The sequence below is a fragment of the Diadema antillarum genome, unplaced genomic scaffold (genome assembly GCF_040938485.1).
Source record: "Diadema antillarum isolate AM-2024a unplaced genomic scaffold, OU_Dant_1.0 scf00000057, whole genome shotgun sequence".
NCBI classification, from domain to species: Eukaryota; Metazoa; Echinodermata; class Echinoidea; order Diadematoida; family Diadematidae; genus Diadema; species Diadema antillarum.
Genome location: NW_027270946.1, coordinates 444959 through 464785, shown reverse-complemented (window position 1 = coordinate 464785; position 19827 = coordinate 444959). Strand labels below are relative to the sequence as shown.

The 19827-nt window shown below is 38.9% G+C and overlaps 1 protein-coding gene across 1 annotated transcript in view; it reads right to left on the bottom strand.

Annotated features, from left to right (window-relative positions):
• The window catches only part of LOC139715847 (sialidase-3-like), a 96091-nt gene that overhangs the window by 49548 nt on the left and 26716 nt on the right, over window positions 1-19827 (bottom strand). The window contains exons 3-4 of the mRNA XM_071627382.1: window positions 6137-6176; window positions 4204-4392 (exon numbers count right to left, since the gene is read on the bottom strand). Coding sequence (XP_071483483.1) covers window positions 4204-4392; window positions 6137-6176 — 229 coding nt within the window. The remainder of the gene's footprint in view (window positions 1-4203; window positions 4393-6136; window positions 6177-19827) is intronic.

Genomic DNA, 19827 nt, shown 5'->3' with positions numbered 1-19827 from the left:
TCTGAAAGAGAGAAGTTGAATGTTCTTTTGTTATGCAAGAAAAGTGAAAATGTGCTGAATTTTCTCCATTCTTTCTTTATATCGTTGTACACATGTGACATCACAGGCTATAGTAGTCTTCTCATCCAGCCGTGACTGAGCAGAAACTTCAAAAAATCATAACTTAAGAACGGATTGTCCGATTTTCCTTAAACTCTCACTGATGTGTTCTACTGATATTGCTGCATTCACAAAACTCACATGTCTATGAAGGTGAACTTGTCCTTTCAGTCTTCCAAAAGATCAAATTGTATTGGGGGAAATGCACAATGGATATAGTAAACAACCCATCATCCCAGAAGTTTGACTGCCAGTGTGAATGGATGACCAAAGATCCCGAAGACTTCGCTATCTTAAATTTCTCAATCTTTTGCCAGTGTGAACGTGGCCATTGTGTTCACCATGTTTGTGGTACATACACACCACACTTCATTTTGATTTGGTACGACTGCAAGAGATGCAAGGAGCGTCAAGTAAAAGCAATTCTTGTGATCTACAAAGAGATTCCAGGAAATGGCGGCTGCCTTTCGATTAGCTTCTCCAATCTTCTATTCAAAGGTAAAGTTAACGTTTTAAAAACATTCATTTAGTACTGCAAACACCATATATTCTTATGAATCAGGACGCGTCTGACCACTGTGTGATTAATTTGGCAGTTAGGGTCACAGCCACAGAATGAGAAACAGGTTTTATACTTTTACAAGAACCAACATTAGCATTCTTTAGCTTTAAAGATTAAATACATTACGTTTGTGTCATCGTTGTTCATTTAGGAAACAAGTTTTTGCAAGAAATTTGCACAAAATAAAAAACCATGAATTACAGTTTGCACTTAATGAATCCTCAGATGTGTTTCATGGGTAGATAGGAAAGGCAGGGTAGGCTTAGATACGAATTTGTAGAATTTCACATCAGTGTGAAGTATCACTTTAAACAAATTTGTGTGTGATCTTCCTGCTTGCAATTTATGTGATACAATGAATGAAATACACAACACAAAACTGAAGGTATCTTCATGAGAAGTTGTGAAATATCAATCAATGCAACAAAAAGATGCTAGTGTTCACATCCTGATCACTACAGTCTGACCTCTACTATCCAGACATATCAGGACCGGCGCTCATCCGGATAAGGGATTTAGCCGGATATGGGAGACACAATGTCTATCGACACACGCAGTTACCTACCCAATGGTAGCTACAAGTTTGAGAGAACATGTCACATCCTCGTCAGCTGATCTGCGTTCAGAATTCTCTGAGAATTTGCTCAATTAATGATCGCCTGTATCATGCCCTGATTTCATGAAAAGTTTTCTGTCCATGTTCTTGCAGTGATTTGGGGTAGTGAATGTCTGAATGCATGTTATTATACATCAAAATTAGATGTGAATGTATATCTATTATGTTGGGAATAATATGTAATTCATGTGAGTTCGTGTAGAAATTTTGTACGAGTTTGAAATCCCCCTTTTCCCCATAATTATCAGAGTGAAAAAAAAATCACACGGAGAACGCATCTGGATAATAGAGAGATTCGTATAAAGGGAGACCGGATAGGAGAGGTTGGACTGTACTTGAATGATATTGTCAGTTAGCATCATGTATGATCCTATAACAGCAGTCACGCACAAAAGAAGTAAACCTTTGAAAGACAAAGGAAAAAAAAGAATAGACAAGTCTCATACTATTCTTTTTCTCCTCTTCAAAACTTATTGATTGCTATCAGTCAATTTGAATTAATAATCAATTGATTTAGAGATGTAACAATTGGCTGACAAGGTCATATTGCTATGATGTATGTATTGCTCCACTGTAAAGCAATCCAATTAGAATTAATTCCCCGAGAATAAACTGTCTCTGGGCTGTCTCCCAAACTCAAATTTATGGTCTCGGTTGTAATGAAGTCTTCATTTCAATCAATGGCCAGACATTTTAATTGGGGTTACAGCTCTGAGTCTCTTCCATTGTCATGTCTTAAAGGGGAAGTCCATCTTGATGTAATGTTGTTTTGTATGAAGACAGGACAAACAGGAGTAGATTATTGAAACCTCATTAAAAAAAAGATCGGACACACGTAAACAGGAATAAAAAGTTATGAACTATTACTGTTTAGATAATAAGACAAACTGGCAAATCCATGTGACACATGTATGTAGTTGTTGAGCAGCCCCTCATTTAGTTTGTATACAGAAATTCTCCAATTTCCATTTTTTCTCAAATATATGGGCACAGACAGTACTTTTCCACCAATGAGGACATACAAAAATGTTTGACACTTATTACATACCAAGAACAGGTGTGCAGAAAATTTTTCTTGGAGAAAATATGAAAATTGGTTAATTTCTGTATACACACCAAATGGACTGCTGCTCAAGAACTACACCACATGGAGTTGCAAAATTTGACTTACTGTATGAAATCTAATAGTTCATAATATTTATTACATGCCTCATGTTTTCCCAAATTTTCACTGATTTTCTTGTCTAAAAGTCTTCATATTAAGTGGCATGATATGAAGATGGAATTCCCTTTTACACAAGTTGTGGCCTGCTATTTTGACTACTGGTACTGCAGCAAGCGTACATGTGGCTGTAACACTTAGCAAGCGGCTGTGAGGGGTTTACTGTTCTTGAGTTGCACAATCCCTGTTGACTTCCAATACAATAGCACATATGATTATAATAATAGTAATTCTGCTTAGACCACATGTCTGGGACTGCGGTTTATCAGTCATATCTACGAACTACAACCCATTGAAGACTACTTAGTCTAAAGTATTCTCAAACAGGCATCTGAAGGAAATGTGCATTTTTGAAGGTAAAATCAGCACATCCTCAGAAGGTTGAAGGATGTCTGAATAAACCCCAAAATGCAAGTATGAATGCCAACCCATTCCATGGCAAATGAGGAAAATTTGGTCAAATTGCTCACAGCAAATGAATAAAAAGTATACTTGGTGTTTCTTTCTTTTTTTTTTGGGGGGGGGGGATTACGTGTACATTCAGACTCTTTTGCTCCCTCTGTGTCAGTCAATAAGACTCATAACTACAGACATTGCATTAAGACACAGCTATAAAATTTAAATGCAACTGAGCCGTGACGCGAGAAAAGGGCCCTTAGGGCATTAAATACCGAAAATGAGTTTTCACCTCCACATTGTGGAAGGAACTCTGACGTATTTAGAAATGCAAACCTTTTCCTGAAATTCCAATCCTAAATGACCCCATAACGACATTCAAAAAAGCATGTTTTGTCCAAATCCTGTCACTTTTTTATGCGTCTATCCATGAGCTCGCAGTTAGCTATAGTTGATCTTTTTTGCGCGTATTGCTTTGTCAAACTTCCGCGCCGTTTTCTGGCGTTTGCGCGCAGTGGCGCTAAGGGCCCTTTTCTCGCGTCACGGCCCAACTGTATAAGCACACGGCATGTGAATGTATGCTGCACATTAAAAGCCAGCACTTTATGAGGTAACTCTGAACAAAATGTTCCCTTAGGTGCCAGAAACAGAACACACATAAACACATGCTACATGAATTGTAACTCAGTAAGCACAAACAAAATGGTGGCATACATTTATAATTTACAATATCCTCTTGAAAAAAAAAATATACTGATGAGAACAAGAAACCACTGTAAAGTGGCAATAACTACTTTAACTTTAATAACTACCAGTACTTTAACTAGCACTCGGAGAGCACAGACCTCCGCCAAGCCAGTAACTTATTTCCACCCTACACGTACGCATGCAATTTCCAAGAATAGAAGCCTTTTGTTACGTCATGGCACTGCACCTTGCCCGAGCAGAGCGCGTTCTTTAGTGCATGTATGCAAACCTCCAGTACGCGCAGCTTGAACCCCCAAGTTTATTGACCTTATATGCTAAAAGATGAAAAATCCTTCAAAAATCCATAAAAATTCCTGGATCACTACAAAAATTGAATGAGGTGTTCCTTGTGTCAATATCAACCTTTTACGCAAGTTTCATTTTAATCCGTACCGAAATTTTTGAGTTATTTTGCAAACAGACAAACCAATTCCGATGATCACTTAACCTCCTCCTTCTTTGGCGGAGGTAAAAAACACCTGTAGATGACTGGAAGGATTCAAAAGGAGCGAGAGAGGGAAATTAAGAAGTCCTCTTGGAAAAGTTTTTTACGACTCTTACCTTTTACCGGGCATGGATGCTACGACCTGGATGTCGCCCCACTCTATTTCTCGGTCCTGCTCTCTATCCGTTAACAGCCGTCCCCGCCTCAGGACCAGGTCCATGCTGGAGCCCCAGTCCCGGAACGAGGTCCGCCGGGCCTCGCAGAAGGCCATGAACACGCCCCGATGGCACACCAGGGCCGGAATTCTGGATAGAAAGAGAGAGAGAGAGGATGCTTTAGGGGTCACTTCAAACTACCTCAGCTTGGATGACTTATTCTCAACTCTTGAGAGGGGCAGCATTTCAATACAGCAGCCATTATTTGTGCACAGTGTCATCAAGGGCATTCTTGGCTCAGTGTAGTTTGAAATTGTCTTCTTATCGTAACCACATGCACAGACCAAATTTGTGGGATAGATGTTGACTGATGAGCCAACAGGGATGAATTCCACACAGAATGGACCACGTAGAGGTCACCATCTTCTACCCAGTCTGTACATTGTATATCATAGCCTCCCTTATAAACAAATCATAACAGTTGACATTTGAATTGCCAACCACTGACCTGTAAATTACAATGTACTGTATACGCCATATACTTAGCGAGTCTAAATTTTCACAAATCGGGACTTCCCAACAATGTCTAGAGTGGTTAAAGTTGAGATTGTGGAGTACAGTACTGAACAGAGAAATGTATGCATGCACGTCACATTCATGTCGGGATAAGAGTTAATATTTTTGTGGATTTTTAAATTTGCAAATAGCACTCGACTTGTGAAATTCGCAAAAATAAAAACATAGTGAAATTCACAAAAATAAAAACATTGTGAAATATTTGGCAAATACAGTAGTATAATTCAGGCAGCAAGCCTTTCAGCACATGAAAACTGGCTACAAGCTATACAGTATGTGGCAAAAATGACTTGCTTCTGATTTCTGTCTCATGACAACCGTGAAAAGTTTTAAAATTTTTCTCTCAGCTCCTATAATCTAATCAGTGATTTCTCAAATGAATTTATTTCCAAAATTTTGCTCAGTGGCGATGGGGCAGAGGAATGAATATCAAACTACTCAGCAATATTTTTCCACACTGCTTGCTCAGAGGTTAAAGGGATGGTACAGTATTGGTGGAGATGAGAATTGGGCTTTTAACTTTTTGCGAGATATCAAGAAAGCACTTATGATATAGTACAGAGCATACCATTTAAAGAGGAATTAAAAGTTTATTTGATGAAAATCGGGTTTGGAATGACTGAAACATCCAAAAACAAGGTAAGACAAAGCAATCGTAATAAAGTTTGGGTCCCACACTTTATTAGAATCGCTCTTTTTAGGATATCTCATCCATTTCAAAACCAATTTTCATCAAATAAACGTTGAATTCCTCATAGAATTACATGCTCTTTCATATTTCATAAGAGGTTTCTCATTATTTCACCAAAAAATGTTAGAAACCTGAAATTAGGTCTCAACCAAAACTGTACGATCCCTTTAAGCAGTAAAAATGAATTGGTACTCCTTGATTGACTTGTGGACACTGTGATGACTGGTAAAACAGTTTAGGATTCCTCCTTCAGCAAGCATGATAAACATTTCAAGTCCTGCTTTAATGTCGCATTTGTATCACTAATCAAACTAAAACTACTGTGTCAGTATCCATGTTTGTGAGTATTAACCCAATGAAGATGGGCTGATTTTGCTACAACACACATTTCCTAGACTCCTGCCCAAGTATACTCGGGACTCGTCCTCAACGGGTTAAAGAAAATTGATTTCAAAATTTCAAACAAGGATATCTATTAGGGGACAGGAAGGTATCTAATGAGGATAACAACTGACAAGACTTCATGTAGACTCATTCTCCATCTGCGGCCCCAACATGGTAGGTTTCCCATTACCGGTTTTTAATCATCTAATCATATTTACTTAGCCATCTTAATTAGATGCTTACCTAAATGTGCTGTACCCATTGTCCCCTTGGCCGAATACTTCTGCAAAGGAGAGAGAAAAAACAGACAAGAAGGAAAAGAAAAAACACATTATTTGATGGGAAATCAATCTGGATATAAAAAGTTTCACAAACACACACAAATGAACATACATAAAACACACAGACAGGCTAAAGCCAGGCTGACACTTGCACGATTTTGTGGCACGCATTGGCACAACTCGAGCCATGCCAGTGCGCAAATTAGTCGTAAACGCACACTTCACGCCAGTTTACGATTAGTTTGCGTACTGGCACGACTCGAGTCGTGCCAATGCGTGCCACAAAATCGTGCAAGTGTCAGCCTGGCTTTAGGGACATAGAGCTTGCAACTGAGGTTGTCATTTATATTAAAATATTAATGTGATGATATTTATGAAATTGCGTCCTTCCTCAAAACTTCTACTCAACAAGCCATAATTCATATCAATATTGAAATTGAGACTGGCCACACAAGAGGTGCTCATCTTGCAGGCACCAAATGCAGGACTCGGTATTGATATTCACTATTCCAGAGTAATGGCTGCCTAAACGTGAGGCATACACAGTCTGGCCCTTATTAGTGTCAGCAGTAGTACCTGACACTGTCACGAATTCTTAACGAAGACAACCAATTCCATGCATTCCCATAGGACATTTCCAAGAAAGAGCCTGGATTCTTCCTCAGAACACAGACAAAAACAAAATCAATATCATTATGTTTTCAAACCAATGTCTCATAACTTTTGTGACCACAGAGGGATGAATTACAAGTAAAGATTACAAGCAAAAACATCTACCAAGGTGGTATGCATTGGCCCCAATTCACAAAGATGGTTTAAATTCAAAACATGGTTTCTGCAAATTTCTTCTGCGTAAATACGATTGACAGATTGCAAACGGCAATAGATGTCCAGTAACAAACACACGTTGATATGCGCATGTCAAATGTACGCCTATTTCACGCTTACTTAAGACCATGGTCTAAATTTGTACCATGGTCTAAGTTTAAACCACCTTCATGAATTCGTGCCATTGTGTGTTACACGCACGTTAACACTGAATGATCGATCTTCAAGACTTGCACTAACTACTTTCTAGTTTGGATTTCCTTATTTCCTCTACTTTTGACCCATCTTCCTGTTTGCAAATTACATTCTCAAGGCAAATCTTCTCTCCTGATTTAATCCATCAAAAGAACGGAACCCAGCTCACCAGGACAAAATGTGTGTTGTTAGTGCAATTGGATATGATGCCACAGACTGTCAAATCACATCAAGATCTAATGAACCCTTTTCGTGCCAGTGACTTTTGACAGTATGTGCAACACTATGGGGTTCTCTGAGCCAATCTGCACTCAAAACACACAAAGGATTAAAGACAGAATACAACCACAAGACCTTGCAAAATAATTTTCTTTTCTGTAGTATACATGTTTAGGACACTAAGGTTAAGAACAAGTATTCCTAAGAAATAGACTCAGTACAGTTACAGAGTAGTTCGACACATGCCCGGTGGAGGGGCTCTAGCATGAACTTTCCACCCAAAATAAAATTTTGGTTACTAACAAAATTCGATACAGTATTCAAACCTCTTTCATATGATGCAATCATCATTTATTGTAATTTTTTTCCCAAATTTGCAAACCTTTGGCTCTTCTGCTGGGCAGGAGATAAATAATTCATTAAACAAGTAATATACATGTTTGAGTAGATATTTTCTATAAACTACCTGGATCATTAAATGGTATCCTGTTCTCCACCAGAAAGAAGTCAAGCCAAAGGTATGAAATTGGAATTTTTGGTTTGAGAAATCTGTAAGTTTGAGAGTAAGAAGATTTCTAGAAACAATAGGACCCAAGAAATAAATTGGCTACAGTTTTTATTATCAAGTGCAAAGATGGCTCTAAACATTGCCTTAAGCTTTTCCTGACCCGCAGCAGCCTCAAGTTTGTGGACACTGGACAGGCTTGTACAGGAGGGTTTACTTCCTTCCGCTACGGATATTGCCAGCGTTCCACGCAAATTGGACTCACGACTCCAATTCTACCACGGCACCATGGACTCGGCTGACCTTAACCTTCAACGCCTGTCTTTCCACATCATCGCGGGAGCAGCGCAGCGCGAAATGGGTCTGCGAGCCCTCACGCTTGTTTGAACGTCCTTTTTCTCTTGAGGGAGGGAGGGAGAACTGGTGAGCGATCACTAAGATATACTTTTTGAGTTGTGGAAGCGATGTGGATTCATCGAGATGAAGCAGTGACGGCAAACTTTCCAATCATCAATACCCGAAGAGAACAGAGTGTGTGTGTGTCTGTCTGTCTGTCTGTCTGTCTGTCTGTGTCTGTGTGATGTCAAGTTTGCAAGAATTCTATCAAAACTTTAATACACATTCATTTCTTTCTGCCATCCCCCCCCCCCCTTTACCCCATTGAGGAGGAGTCCCGAGAATACTCGGGCAGGTGTCTATGGGAAATGCCTATTATAGCAAAATCAGTCTGTCCTAAATGGGTTAAATGTAATTTTATGCATCTGAAATAATTCAGCGCAGGGGGTTTGATAAGCATTTGCTTCATAACTGGAATAAAAGTTTAACCTTACTGTAGAACTGTGAGAAAAGGAAAGAGAAATGTGGTGTGCACATCGTTCCATTTTAAATCTTTTCCATCGCGAGACTGAATCAAAACTAGAAATGTCGCTATGGCGACTGTTATGCCTCCGCCATAATGCATGATTCTCCTAATAGGTCTAGATAGTACATGTGGACAATGTGTGATTACATTTTCACAAAACTGGCAAAATATTGAAATGACAAGTTTGTCACAAATGTGTTGAATGTTCACCTTCCTTGACCTTGGTTTAATTGGATGAATAGGAGAGCATGTATTTGGGGATTTAAGGACTTTAACTTGACTTTGACCCATTCATACATTTATGCATTGAGTAATTTTCATGGTACCGGTATGGAGAAAAAGTGCAATTTCTGTACTGAATAGTAAATTGTTACCATGTTCATCTGGCCTTTGACCCTAAAATTCATAAGATAATGACTTTCAGGTAGAACATGCATAGATATGCAGTAAGTTTCCCAATAAATTGAGCCACTTCTGAGATATGGAGGAAAAAGTTAGTTCAGCACTTTCACTTGATCTTTGACCTTTTGACCTTTGAGGCAATAAAAAAGAAAAAGAAAAAAAAACTCTCCAGAGAATTTCTATTAGGTTACACATGCATACACCAAGTGTAAAAAAAAAAATACTAATCCTGCTGGCATTGCATGAACATGAGGGAAATAGTAAAATTTTGAAGTGTTGCACTTGACCTTTGACCCCTGACCTTTGACCCATGAACCCTACATTCTCTAGATAATCACTGCCAGTCAGTACATGTATATATACTATGTTCCATGAAGATACCTTGAACAATTTTCCAATTTACAGAGAAAAAAAAAAAGTTTTAATACTTTTACTCGACCTTTTGACCTTTGACCTTTGACCTCATGACCAAAACTTTCACCAGAGAATCTAAATTGGGTAATACATGCATACACTAAGTTACAAGAAAATATCTTCAGGCATTGCATAGATATGGTGGAAAGAGTGAAATTTTATGTATTTGACCTTGACCTTTTGACCTTTGACCTTGAGCACGTGCACCCAAAAGTTAATAGGCACAACTTCACCCCCTAATACACATACATGCCAAGTTTCATTAAGATACCTCAACAGCTTTTGATAGTTACCTTGTCCACAAACTTCATTACGGACGGACGGAAAGACGGACGGACGGACGGAAGGACGGACGGACGGACGGACGGAAGGACGGACGGACGGACGGAAGGACGGACGGACGGACGGACAACCCGAAAACATAATGCCTCCGGCACCACTTCGTGGCGGAGGCATAAAAATCTCTGGGATGTATGCATCCATTTTAAGTGATGGCCATATTCTAGATATCTGGCATATCTACTCTCTCTCTTTCACCCTCTCTCTCTCTCCCTCCTCCCCCCCCCCCCCCCCCACCGTATTTGCCTATTTACTGTCAGACAACCTCATGAATTTTTCACTTGTTCATTACTCCAACACTTTACAATCCTTCTAACATATCAACATTGACTCTGTACAATATCTAAATAAATGATGCAGTGAAAAGCACAATCCATCATGTTACACTCCCATGGAGCCACAACAAAAGGATGTTTTCTATTCACTTCCCCTTTCCCCACATCTCTGCTTGTCTGACGCCTCTGTAGATAGCTTCTCCAATCCATATCCCTTGCTTCTTTCTATGTTTTCCAATCTCTTTCTATTTTTTCTTCAGTTTTCTTCAGTTCTTCCCTCACTTTCTTGGTATAATTATGCTTCTCTATCTCTCTCAGTTCTCTCCTCATTTCACCATTGAGCTTAAAGTGTACCAATACCCTGGAAATCAAATTCGTGTACAGCTAGAATACACACATAAAAAAAAAACAACAGCCATAATTCATCGATGATAGCCCCTGAAAGTATATATATTTTGACAAATCAGATCATATCTCTGTAGCAATTTGGCACCTGTGCTCCGTGCGTTAAGCTCTACTCCGTAAGTGCAGGTACTGATGGGTATGCATTCTAGCCACTCGCGTATATTTTTACAAATAATATCGAGATTCCATATCAATCGGTTAGCTTATCACGCACACGCAATGCATATCACTATTGTTCATGACGTATTTAGAAAAAAAATTGATAAAGCTATCTTTTGATTGAAAGAATCGGGGATCTACGAGTCTATTTCAAGTTGTTTTTGTTGTTGAATACTCTTTGAAGTTTACATTTAAACCCCAATAAATAAAAGTCGGAGAGACAAAATATTCTAATATTTTGCAGAGGGCATGTCTCACGTATATTGTGAAAATGTTCTGCTTTTCATCTCCATGTAACGTTTTATAGATTTTTGTCACGCTGGACATGCAATGAGTAAAGTTTTAGAAAAAAAATTCCAAGCGCTGCTTTGATTTAAATCAAATTTTCATGAAAAAGCTGTGATTATTTTTCTTTCATAAGACTAGTAACTACATCATTGTCCATGCATGACTTGTGCACACAAAACAGTGACAGAAACTTAGAATTTATTTGAAAATCCAAAAGGGAACACTGCTTGATGTTCAATCACCACATAATGCAAGATACGTGTGAGAGGAATGGGATCATGAGTGAAGCTTTCATTGTACTGTGGCATTTGGCGATTTATCGATCGGTTTGGGCGGGCTTGTGCATTTGAGCAAAATATGCGAACTTGACACGCCGTCGACTGAGTTGTGCGTGCTAACGTGGCACATAAAGAGTTAATTTATCTTTCTCTGTTGCTCTGTCTCCTTCTTGTACAATATATTCTTTTCCCTATATTTCTAAATCTCAATGTGCATTGAATTATTTTGTATTTCCTACTGCCATATCTTCCCTTCTTGATTTATTTTTATATATCTCCTTCTACTCTCTTCCACTGTTATTTTCCCTTTTCCATATTTTTCTCTTTAATCCATGTCTCATGCCATCCCTTTGTCTCATTTTTCAAAGGTTTTCCTTCCTTCCTCATTTTGTTTGTTTTTTCTTCAATATCAAACTGACTCTCTTCTCTGTATTCCTGCCTTGATATCCTTCTCTCCTTTCCTTTCTCCTCAACTGCTATCAGTCCTTCTTCACTCTACATCTTCTTCAATAACGGTCTGTACGGTCTCTTCTTCCCTTCTTCAAAATGTCTCTCCCTTCTATGTTTTTTTTTTCTACATGGGTTTATGTTTCTCATCTCTGTTTTCCGCCTATCTGTGCATCTTTTTTTTTCTCTCCGGCTTTTACTTTCTGTTTCTGCCTGTCATCGTACATGCTATCATACTTATCAGCCCCTTGCGCTGCCATTCTTTCCCCTCTTGCTCTCCCCCAGCTCTCTGTCTGCCTGCCATTTTCTCTCCCTCTCTTCTCCCTCTCTTCCTCCCCCCCCCCCTTTTCGGTTTCGCGCGGTGTATCCTTCACGATTTTCTTGCAATATGCAGTTTGCTATTATCCCGACAGACACCCAATGCATCATGCTAGATGAAAAATTCATCCTACATTTCTCGTCCAAACACTGGGAGGCCCTCTCCGCATCTTGCCTACTACATGGCCATGGGTCATGCGGAGGGACGGCGGCGCGCCTATTTTTGGCATCCAATATCGTCCGAGGTGTGAGCAGGGATGCCATACAAGACCACTTGTCTCACTGACACTTTTTGCTAGTTTCTATTTATCTTTTTTTTTCTTCTTCTTTTCATGTAAAACAAAATCATTTCATTTGTTATCCTAATAAGAGTAGGAGGAAAAGACAATTGAGGCAAGCTATGAATAACTGCTCAGGGATATATATCACAATGAGCATGCTACACAAACACAAACAGAAAACAGAGTATGCAAACAAACTATACAATGAAAGACCAGCTAAAAAATAGTGTGAACAGGGATTGACGCATAGAAAGGGTGAGGTAAAGAACGAAGGTAATCGTCACCATCCTACAATTATTTCACACCGTGACAGACAGCTGTAATCACACGATCAAAAACCCAGCATCGTCGTATGATGAATCCAATGTTGAGACTTGTTTGCGCCATGTTAAGAAAAGCATTCTCCTAGCTGAGATGAAAATTCATACTGGCAGGTAAATTGCTGCAAAATGCAAATATATGACCACGGCAAGCTTGAAGCATAATTTCATCAAACTTGTCACTACGAAGAAGCAAAATTCATATGATGACACTGAATATGTTTTTTTTTTTTCATAACACAGATTAATTTCATTTTTCCTAGTAAATAAAATCAGCACAAATTTTCAATGTGGAGTTCAGGTTGATTCTTTTTTTTTACATTACTTGTCAAATATCATACACATACTGACAAATGAATGCAACAGAGCATAGTGCATAGTGGTATTGTTTGACTTCTTTCTCTGACTTATAGTTCATAAATTAACTTGTTACTAGGCCAGCCTAAGACCATAAAAAAATAAAGGTCATTGAAATGACACAAAATGCATTTTAACTAAATATACACTGTAGCATATATAATTTTAAGAAAAAATACAACAAACAGCAAAAAATAAATAGATATATAAAAATCACAGGCAACCTTGCTTGTAGTGACCTTTTTGCTGTAAACACTTGAACTCTACATGCAGGGTATGTGCAAGAGGCCTTAAGGGTCATATTCCTGGTTGACTACATTGTAGTATTGTTTGCGGGACAAGTTGCTTGTCAGTCATACATTGTAGCTCTAACAAACAGAAGAGCTCCAATAGCCCGCTAAAAGGCCACTTCGCAAAACCCCACACAGACTGGTTAAGAAACGCAACTCAGATGGAATTTGCCCAGCTGCCCAAAGACGAGACACTCGATGTTGCTTGAATAAACAAAGGCGTCCCATCAAAAGGGAACGAGAGAACGGTGCCAATCTCCAAAGATAAGTCAGTTAAAGACTCAAATGTTCTGTGGAAGTCACATTTAATCAGGTCTGTGCTTTGCTCATGTTGTACGTGGGTTGTGATTTGTGTCCACACACATGCATGTTGCTGTAATGTAACCCAACAGCGAGGGTTAGCGACGTAGTCAAAGACTCCAATGTTGACTTCCAGAAATACACGCAAAGTTTGCAAAGTTAATGTCCTTCTGCTTCTGAGCAGATAAAAAGTGAGCAATCCTGTTTGTAAAGTGCTTTTCCCTTGAAAGCTAGCAACTATATATAGATGGTACACCATGTCTCATCTGCAGTGATATGTTAACATCTCACCTAGATCACTGCAAACAGTCTGGAGTTCTATGCATGTTTACACAGTGTACAGCATGTACAGTACAACAAGCAAGCAAACCTACTTTGTTTTTGTTCTTCTCTCTTTTTTATTAAAAAGGCAATAATATTTTGCTGGGAATAGTGCATAAAAGCACCAGCATTTTTTTAGTGCATCATCATTCGATTTTCCAAAAAAAAAAAGTGCCTTTTCTTAACACTTTTTAAGTACCAAACTGATATCATGAAACAAAGGGTAGATCCTAAAAATCCATATAAATATGGTATATATCTTGAAAGTTCATCACAGAAAAAGAAGGAAAAATACAAGGATCATGAAGGAGAGGCTGTAATTTTCATAATTTGAATAGAGGACAAAAAATCAGACATGAGTAGTGGTACAAGGATGACAGATCAAAAATTTGAATATTTGTTCACAAATCATACGCACTGGATATTTTTAATGAATGCAAGCATGCATGGTGCACATTTCTGCACACAAATATGTACGGTACCTTTATGAATGCAACATAATGCATGACACGGGTAAGTTATGGAGTGCATTCACAGCAGTCTAGAAAGTCTATCTGTTCACGCAAATGAAAAAAAATGAAATGAAATATGAAATTGAATACAGCAGGTCTTTTTATAAATCATATTCTAACGCACCAGACAGGAAATGTTTATGATAAATTACAGTGCTGCATTTTGAATAGGAGATATGATAATGGAGAAGTGTCTCATTTTACATGGTGGCGTGAGAAGTCTGCACAGCTCTGCTTGTTCAACATACACATCATTATTGCCAGTGGATAAAAATAACAACAGTCATTCTCTATGAGAGCACAGCGGTAAGTTCTCCACTTCACCACACACAATGCATTCTAACCCTACAATGATTGCTTCATATTGATTTTGACTCTGCCTGCACACGCATGCAGCCGAGGGCCCCTCCCCCCCCCCCCCCACTCTACGCAATACACCGCATCCACAGACATTCAATCAATTTGTCACAACTCGGTAACGTCACCTAAAGCGACCCATCCGTCTACGGCGTGTGTCCTCACCGTTCGGCTAATAAGCAGGCAAGGCTTATCCCATCACAAACCGTGCCACCGCTTTAGTCTGCGCACGAAATCGTGAAAAGTCAATTTCATTAAGGCCGCTGTTTCCAATGCGAGTGATGAAAGCCTATTATCCAGGGCCCCCGGTACTCCAGATCCGATTGTAGGTGATGCTTCTGTTTTTCAGGTGTTATACAGGGCAAAGGGGGTCAGGAAGGGAGTGACATCCATTGTTCACTACATTTGCCATTTCCAACTAAATATAATCATATCTTCTTCTCTTCTTTTTTTTTTTGTACATATAAGTCCAATCGCGACAAACCACACTTCACCAAGATAGGAGAGAGGAAGACGCAGAAAATAATCAGTTCAAATCCAGCAAGAGATGTAAAAAAAGTGTGATGCATTTGAAGTTTAGCAACTCCAGTATCCTAAGTACCATCACCTCGCAAAGTACAACAACTGAGGAATGTTTACAAATGCGCATCATAGTGTTTTGTGGCCACACAATTCAGTCCCCCCCCCCCCAAAAAAAAGTGATAATGATAATTAAATTCCAACAAATACCAGCTTTGCACAAATATCAAAGTGACACACCTACTTTGCAGGGTTCAAAAGTCTAGATATTTTGTTCTAAAATGTTTTAGCATCTCCTTCATCTTCTGGTTCAAAATAATTTTAAATGTGCAATAACTCCGCATTATTTTGGCTGAGTCACTCCGTCATATTTACTAACAGGAGAGTAGCATCCACTTTCGTGTGGATATCACATTTTAGACACCTTGCTTCAAAAATTAAAATATGACTCACTACTGGGCAGCGATTACAAGGTGCAAATTTGTTGTTATTGTTGTTGTTTGAGATAGTCCTGGGAGGATGCTATCAAAGTGAGGCGTACCGGTGATGTCAATAAAGGCATATCTTCCTCATGAGTCATCATTTCACAGCTGTTGAAATTAGAATGTCACTTCATATTTGCCTCCCACACCTATCATCCCCTCCCATTTCCTCCCCCCTTCCCCCCCCCCCCCCCCCCGCCACCTACACCACCCTATCATGACTCAATCAAAGTATGAGACCATTTCTACCTGCAGTAGGTTCAGATTTTTTTTTTGAGAGTTTCTAAGATTAGGAAATTGCCTACAAGCTTCTCCAGTGTCCACAAATTTTAGGTACATGTAGTAATAGGTCAGGAAATGCTTTGGGGTGAAGTTCAGAGCCATTTTTGCGTCTGCAATCATCAGTAATCATAGAGTATGGGCAAGGGGGCTTATGGTTGCAAATCCATTGACCCTAAGTTAGTCCCTTTTTAAGTCCCATGTCACAATTAACCCATTGAGGACCGACTGATAATGCTACAACACACATTTCCCATAGACACCTGCCTGACTTTACTCGGGACTTGTCCTCAATGGGTTAACAGAGCAGTTCATGTCTGGTTGATCACAAAGATGATCGTGGGGCCACCTTAGAATCCCTTACATGACTTGTCGGCAAACCTGTACAGAGAACTTGGGGGAGAATTTCCCACCTCCATTTTCTTATTTCTATATAGAGGTTTGCTGAACTTGACTATCAGAGTGACTATTCTGTCTTAACAAAATCAAGTGATTTTTGTCTCACAGTGGCAAATATCACAAATATCATGAAAATTATGCAAATGAATTGAGTATGAAGTCTACTTTACATCAAACTACAATTTGACATCATGGCCCATGCCAAGAAAGAGAAAATGTCAATCACACAGATTTACACTTTGGGCCCAGGGGTCTGATATAAGTGCATTATTAGTCTGTAATCTCCTGACATATTATGGGCTGTTATGAGCCATGTATACAGTCAAGCAAGAAGTGCACTCCACAAGAACATCTCACAAAATGGTGAACATGAATGTGAATTAACATTCATTTTTCAGTACCTACCTTTGCTGAACGGTCTCAAAATGACTTGAGATAAAATTTTGCTGGCACTATTTGGAATGCAATTCATCATGTAAAAAAAAAAAGGAAAATTTTTTAGTTTGTTGAGTTGGTCAATCATTCCATAAGTCAAAGTACTATGGCTTTCTTTCTTCTTTAGATTACCCTGAACTGTCATTTGTTTTGACAATAAACCACAAATATATTTTCTGAGCAACCAGTCCCCAGTGGAAAAAAACTTCTCCCTCCAAAAAGGCAACATCTTTTGTAATAGCTGTTTTCCCAAGGAACGTATTCAAATCCCATGGCCAGACAGAAAAATTACATTATCCTTGCATTACAACTGCAAGGGAATGCATCTCAAATTGGATTGACTTTCGTGTAACTCATGGGTTAGCCTCTTCTCCAGCCTGACATGTATTGTAACTACTTCATGAGAGGCATCTGAACCATGTCTCCAGGAAGCGCTATACTCGAAGAGCCTGAATATAGTGAACCGGATTTTGGGTCAAACCCATTATCTGATGTCAACACAAGACAAAATATCACATTAGCCTTCCCTGCATCTTCTGATGGAAAAGTCTGAAAAGAAAGAAATATTTTATATGCAGTCAAACTTTCATATGTTTCAATATCTTCCTAAGATAGTGTCTTCCCCCAGCCTTTAAAATGGATGTAAACTGTGTGTGGTTCAACTATGATTTCAAACAGTTGCCTGCCCATGCTTTATTAGTGTCCTCCCACAGCCTTTAAAATGGCTGTAAACTCTGTGTGGTTTTACTATTGTTTCAAACAGTTTACCTGCCCAATGCACTACGCTGGAAATTTCCTAGCCATTTAACCAACATTCTGTGATGTTTACCAAACATGGATGAAATATGAGTAATACAGCCAAAATGTCCAATCATGTTTAATAAGATCATATAGCGCACTCCCGTTATCATGAACGCCTTTATAACGACAATCTTGTTACAACGAAGTGAAAATTCAGATTCCTGGGTATACGCTATATTGTTCGGCTATGACAAAATTTCGATATATTCTAGTACCCTTTTCATAAACTCATCCTCCAATTATCCGCCTAAGAATTATGCGGACATTTCAATAAAAAATGCGTTCACAAACTCTGAAAATTATCCGCACTTTTTTTTACGAGCGCCCGTCCTGAAAAAGGCGGATAATCGTCATGGTGACTGCACACGTCCCTCGTGGGGGAAAGACGGGTGACCTTTTGACCGCACCCCGGCAATTATCCACATAACTTTGGATTTGCGTTCACAAACTCCAAATCTGGTCCCAATGCTGCTATCATGCGGATAATAGAAGTGTCAAAAAAAACGGATAATTCTTGCCCCGCTCCGATTTTACGACCAAATTATGCGGATACTATCCGCATAATTGAGTTTATGAAAGGGGTATTGGAAAACTGCTGGTCCCAAAGACTTCCTTGTAACAGGTGTTGCCTGTAGTCACACAAAACAGACATAGTGAACATGGGCAGGAACTGGGAGGATTATAGGCGATTCATATCTCTTCAACTCGTTGTCTGGACAATTTCCTCAAATAAAAGCAAGATAGCAAAATTTTCAATTGGTGTCGAAGAGCACAGCAAGGGGTTGAATGTAGTAAACTCTTCGTAATCCTTCTCATAATTTTTTGTTTTGTTTTGTTTTTTACTTCACCAATTCCTAAAACTGCCACAATCTTTTGCAGCTGCAGGCTGTACATAATACAAATAAAGAAATATCAGCAATGTCATAATCACTCAATTTGATACAGACAAAATGATTTGATCTGAGATCATCAGCTCTGTTTAACAAGTAAATTACAAATCATATTTGAGGTAAAATCAGACTGATTGAATGCCATACTGTGAAATATAGAACTGTAAATCACAGAACAGAAAAAAAAATAAAACAAGATTGTGCATGTTTCCCTGAATAACTGTTTTATGTATGTGTATAACAGATAGACATATGTCATGTATATAACTGTAGTATAGGCATTATCTTTTTGCCATGACTCTTGTCTATTAAAATTCTTTGCAGTTTGACAAGTCATGCAATAACAATTTCTAAATGACTTTTTTTTTTTGTTCTTGCAATACTGGGATTTATCTTATACAAGAATGCAAAGAAGATTTCACACATTATTTCTGCCTACTTCAATGAGACAAACCCATTCAGTGCATCCATTGATTTTTGCAAACACTTTGAAAACCTACACAGTTTGGCGCTTCTTCCTCTAACTCTTGTGATATATCTGCGCTGATTTAGACATCCCACAGCTCTGTCATCTGAATACAATGTCATGAACTTCGCAATCTGTGGGTTCTTGAATGTGCATACATAATACAGTTGGTGCTAAATCTTTCTACTGGAGACGAAAATCCATCGCTCTCTCCTGAACCTAGGAATCTGACCCAAGGTCAGTACTGCGGACGATCCTTGTCAATTAGACATGCATCGCGCATCGATCTCTAATGCCATTACTGCCGACAGTTGATGCTGCGAATCTACGTCAGGCCAAAAACTGCGATCAAAAGAGAATAAATTTCACACACATATGAATACAGCTGTCTCATAAGAAAGGATATCATTGATGATATTATGATTTAGTGCTTTCAGAGATCTCTCACTTATTTCAATTAGTAATGTACTTCATGGCTTTATCGAATCTGACATCGCAAAGAATTTCTATCAAACTTAAAGGACTTCTTCTTCTTTTTAAATGGCACAATGTGCCTGGTTGAAACCATTTCCTAACTATTGCTAGTCACCTGGGATGAACCACAAGGGGTCGGCATTTTTTGTCCGTTTTTCTTGGGTGGGTAGGTGGGTGGACCACTTCACTGGGTTTGCACCCTAATCTTTGCGATGAATTAATGTAGTGGGATCTTT